General features: G+C 42.4%; 2 protein-coding genes across 3 annotated transcripts; one reads left to right on the top strand and one right to left on the bottom strand.

Moving 5' to 3' along the window:
• Positions 1 to 636: 636 nt before the first annotated feature.
• On the top strand, positions 637 to 1,702 carry LOC104802706 (putative pectinesterase/pectinesterase inhibitor 26). The gene has a single exon (XM_010526434.2). It carries the CDS (start codon positions 737 to 739, stop codon positions 1,571 to 1,573), a length of 837 nt encoding a protein of 278 aa, XP_010524736.1. The 5' UTR covers positions 637 to 736; the 3' UTR covers positions 1,574 to 1,702.
• Positions 1,703 to 1,766: 64 nt separating this feature from the next.
• On the bottom strand, positions 1,767 to 3,449 carry LOC104802705 (zinc finger CCHC domain-containing protein 10-like). Of its 2 annotated transcripts, none has more exons than XM_010526432.1 (2): positions 3,345 to 3,449; positions 1,767 to 2,843 (listed from the first exon to the last, which is right to left on the bottom strand). In XM_010526432.1, exon 2 carries the CDS (start codon positions 2,751 to 2,753, stop codon positions 1,986 to 1,988), a length of 768 nt encoding a protein of 255 aa, XP_010524734.1. In that variant the 5' UTR covers positions 2,754 to 2,843; positions 3,345 to 3,449; the 3' UTR covers positions 1,767 to 1,985. The 2 variants fall into 2 exon arrangements, with proteins under 2 accessions (XP_010524734.1, XP_010524735.1); XM_010526433.2 differs by having other exon boundaries at positions 1,767 to 2,783; positions 3,345 to 3,445.
• Between the last annotated feature and the right edge of the window lie 739 nt (positions 3,450 to 4,188).

Here is a 4,188-nt window from a genome sequence, read left to right as displayed (position 1 = left end):
CAAATATATTCAAAATTCAAAATTCAAAACATTAAACATAATAAATCTTAATATTCAAAAGATTAAAATTATAAACCTCAATATATATAAAATTTTTTTTGAACCACCCTTAAAAACGTGTAAATATTAAGCATTTTAAATCTCCATATAAAATTATTCTTATATTTAATAATATTATTACAAAATACGGATCGGATCGGATATGTCGGATAATTCAATTTTAATATCCGTATCCGATCCGTATCCGACAAATATCTCTAAAGAAATATCCGTATCCGATCCGTAAACTCCGGATATCTGAATTTTCGGTTCGGATACGAATCGAATAACGGTTCGGATTTTTCGGATATTTTGCCCACCCCTAGTTCTAACCAACTCAAGCCTCGTTTAATATTTCAATTTTCAAGATCAAAAGATACATGTATATATATACATTGTATATATAGATTTTTGCTTTTAAGGGTTTAAAAAAAGGGCGAACGAAAAGGAAATGTATCGTCACCGCTAATACATTGGTGGCCAGTTTCTATATATAGATTGTATTCAGAGGTAAACACATTTTACCCAAACGGTTAGTAATGGTCGCGTTGACCTATTTTCCCGGAAAACTTCACATTTTCCGGGAAAATTAGATATCAATTTTGGGAAGTTAAATCCCCTTTTACGTTCGACGTACTCCCACTTTTTCATTCGGCCCCAAACCGAGAAAAAAAATATTGAGAAAAAAGAAAAAAAAATGGAGCCAAATAAAAAACTGGGGGCCGTATTGATCATCACGGTTTCTGCTCTGTTCGCCCTCTTCGACCCTGTCGAATCCGAATGTGTTCCTCTCGTCAATTCCTACGTCGCCAGATCTCTGCTCCCGGTTTTCCCGCAGTCGAACACTGGATCTCCGTCTCCGACTCCTTCGCCGGATATTCTCGCACCGTCACCGGAGATTGTCGCGCCATCGCCGGAGATTACCGCCCCGAAAGCGAGTCCACCCGCGGTTCCAACGTCGCGGAAAGAATCTCCGGGGGCTGCTCCAGCCGGGTCCAACTCTCCGACGAAACCTCCGGCGAAATCTCCGTCGCAGAGCAAACCCATGGCTCCGTCGCCGAACGAGCCGTTGATTTCTCCGGGAAAGATTCTGAATCTGAGCCAACAATTGTTACCCCCGGAATTTAAAAACATCTGCGAGAAAACAGATTTTCCCGCCCTCTGCGAATCCTCGATCCAGCCTCTGGTAAAGGGGGAGATCAAAATCGATCCGGAATCGGTTCTTCTCCTGGCGATCCAGGCGTCGATCGAGGCGACAAAGAAGGCATTGATCACCGCCGGAGAAGTGGCCGACGCCGCCGACTGCAAGGAGCTATACGACGACGCCGTTATGAACCTGGAGGACGCCGTTAACGCCGTTAAGTCACGTGACCCAGATACCGTTAACAGCGACCTGAGCGCGGCTCTGACGGATTACAGCACGTGCAACGACGGGTTCGAGGAGACGGGAGAGCCGAATCCGTTAGCTGACGTGGGCGACAACCTGATGAAGATGGCGAGCAACTGTCTCGCTATCGCCACGTTGGTTAAGTGACAATTTATGATGAATACGGCGTCGTTTTCAGGAATCATCGGACGACGTCGTTTTATAAAGGGAACACGATTAGGCTTCTGTAACATATACAGAGATATATTTTCTTACACATATCTCTCTTTCATGTCTCTCTGCCGACGTGGATTTTCCATGGAACCCGTAAAATGAGTAATATATATATATACACATTGAGTACATTAAAAACAATTATTATTATATTAAGAAAAAACTTTTAAAAAAAAAGAACAATTTTAACTTCAAATGCCGAAGCTTGAGGAACAAAACAGCTGGAGCAGTTGATCTCTCTGCTGTCACACTCACAACAACAAGAGTTTATTACAGCACAAGAGCAAGAATTAGCAGAGCTCAAAACTCAAAAGGATACGCTAATCTCTCTCTTGGGACAGAGATTTCAACGGTATCGGCTGTGCCTCTTGCTCTTCCTTTTACTGCTCCTATCATCATCATCAGAATCAGAGTCCGATGCCTCAGATGACGACGAGCTGTATCTTCCGCGCCTTCCCTTTCTCTGCTTCTTCTTCTTCTTCTTCCTCCTCCTTTCTTCCTCCGAGTCTGAAGAATATGAGCTGTAATCTGAGCTTCTACCTCCCGAGGTATCGGAACCAGTAACCGATGATGACCCGCTATCATTTTCACTGTCACTACCCGAATCAGAATCTGACCGGCGCTTTCTCTTGTTCTTCTTGGAGCGCTTCTCAGCTTCTTCCCCATCGGTTTTAGCATCTGGGTTGCCACCCTCCAGTTCGTATGAGATCGAGAGCCTCATTCTCAGTTTAGGGTTTTTAAGTTGCTGGGTTCTGGAGGGCCGGGAGATGTAGACTCTTTCGTTCTTGCACTCGTACGTCCAGTGTCCGGTTTGGAAGCATTTCTGGCATTGTGAAGCAGAGCGTCCAATAGCAGACGGACCTGACTTGTCTTTCCTTTCTCCCAATCTCACAGCCTTCTCCGTACTCATCAAATACATCTGCCTCTTTGCTTCCCGTTTCTCCTGCCATCTGCTCGGGCCTTCTTCCTTTTGCCCGTAGGCATTCACGTTCCGTGCTGCAGCAGTGGCAGCACGTTCAGCTTGGGCACGGCTCAGGCCTTTCGCAGCAGTTAGAGCGGCAGCCTTGATCTTTTCAGCTGCAGCCTGAGCTTTTTCTTCCTTGGAACTCGACATATCAATCACTTCTTGAGTATCAATCACTTCCTGGACCAACAAAATACTGAGATCTACTTCAGCAAGAACCTAGAGCTGATCCTATAGTCTCTGCATCCAAGAAATCACCAGAATTGAAAGGAGAGAAGACATTAGCAATGGGAAATCAGTTTTTAAGGTTGAACAGGACCAGGTACAATGCAAAAAGGGCAAAACCAATTACTCTTTCCAAACAAATCTTCGAGTCGAGTAAAAGAGCCAAAGCCCCAAGTCCTCAAAATCCCCAAATTTTCCAGATTCTCGTAAATTCAATTCACGGAACGAAGAGAAGCATAATCAGCTTCGGAGTTTCAGTAGGAACAGTGAAATCCCTAATTTCTCATGGCAAAGTAATTAACAAGTCGAAAGCCCTAGATTTCAAACATTCCCCAAAAAATCGATGCCTCAAGAGAAAGATTTCAACAGATAAAACCCTAGAAAACAAACAGACGATCCGTCTGATTCCGTTGTGCAATCGGAATCAAAACCAAACAACAGCCAAGAGCACTACAAAACGATTGAAGAGGAGAGGAAACGGAATCGAAACTGTGAAGAAGACGAAAATAATCGAACCTTGTCGAGCTCACGATCTGAAACCGGAGGATCACTTCACACGAGAAAAGAGCGTCTTTCTTTGTTTGTTTGGTAATCCTACAAGCGCTCATATCATATCCCATGTTGCATTCAAATGGGGCAATTGCAAAAATACACTTAAATGTCTTAAATGTCGATTTCACTTACAGCCTATACCTTCGCACAGAAAAAGACAACATCAGATATACCTTTATAAATATAGAATACCTGTAATAACCTTCTTTTATTTATATAATATTATAATATACTAAAATAAATAAAATATAGATATATTTTTTATCCCATTTTCTCTCTCCTCTTTATCGTTGTCTCCCGCCATACATCGCATTCTCTCTCTTCGAGTTTTTCTTCTTCTCTCTCTTGAATGTCTCTTCTCCAGCACGATTTTTTGGTAAATTTGCTGCGAAAAACAAGTGAAATCTCCAAGAAACTCATCCAATAAATGTAGATGTAGTGGTATTGCCGCTTATAGTGGAAGAAAAACGAGTAAGTGGAAGGTTTAAACAAAACCGATTTTCTGGACCTGGTGAGACTCGAAAAAAGAAAATCATGTTCGGTAGGTTCGGTCAGTACATCAATGATGTCACAGACGTATGAGTCATAATATTATGTTCGTGCATGTAATGACATTATCAATTCATATTTGAACTAATTCACTCGTGTATTATATGATAAAAACAGTCGTCAAACTGATCAAACTCGTCAAACTCATCGTAAACACTAATCAACTCATAACACTGGTCAAAGTCGTAACACGCATTCGGGGTTTCATGTTTGGGGTTTCTGAGTTTGACGAGTTTGACGTGTTTGACGAGTCAACGCG

This window comes from Tarenaya hassleriana, unplaced genomic scaffold (assembly GCF_000463585.1).
Source record: "Tarenaya hassleriana unplaced genomic scaffold, ASM46358v1 Cleome8, whole genome shotgun sequence".
Taxonomy (NCBI): Eukaryota; Viridiplantae; Streptophyta; class Magnoliopsida; order Brassicales; family Cleomaceae; genus Tarenaya; species Tarenaya hassleriana.
Note: the sequence above shows the minus strand (reverse complement) of the source record. Positions and strands in the feature narration are given on the sequence as shown.

Excerpts from the sequence above, each read along its gene's own strand:
- LOC104802706 (XM_010526434.2), top strand. The coding sequence starts at position 737 with ATGGAGCCAAATAAAAAACTGGGGGCCGTATTGATCATCACGGTTTCT.
- LOC104802705 (XM_010526432.1), bottom strand. The coding sequence starts at position 2,753 with ATGTCGAGTTCCAAGGAAGAAAAAGCTCAGGCTGCAGCTGAAAAGATC.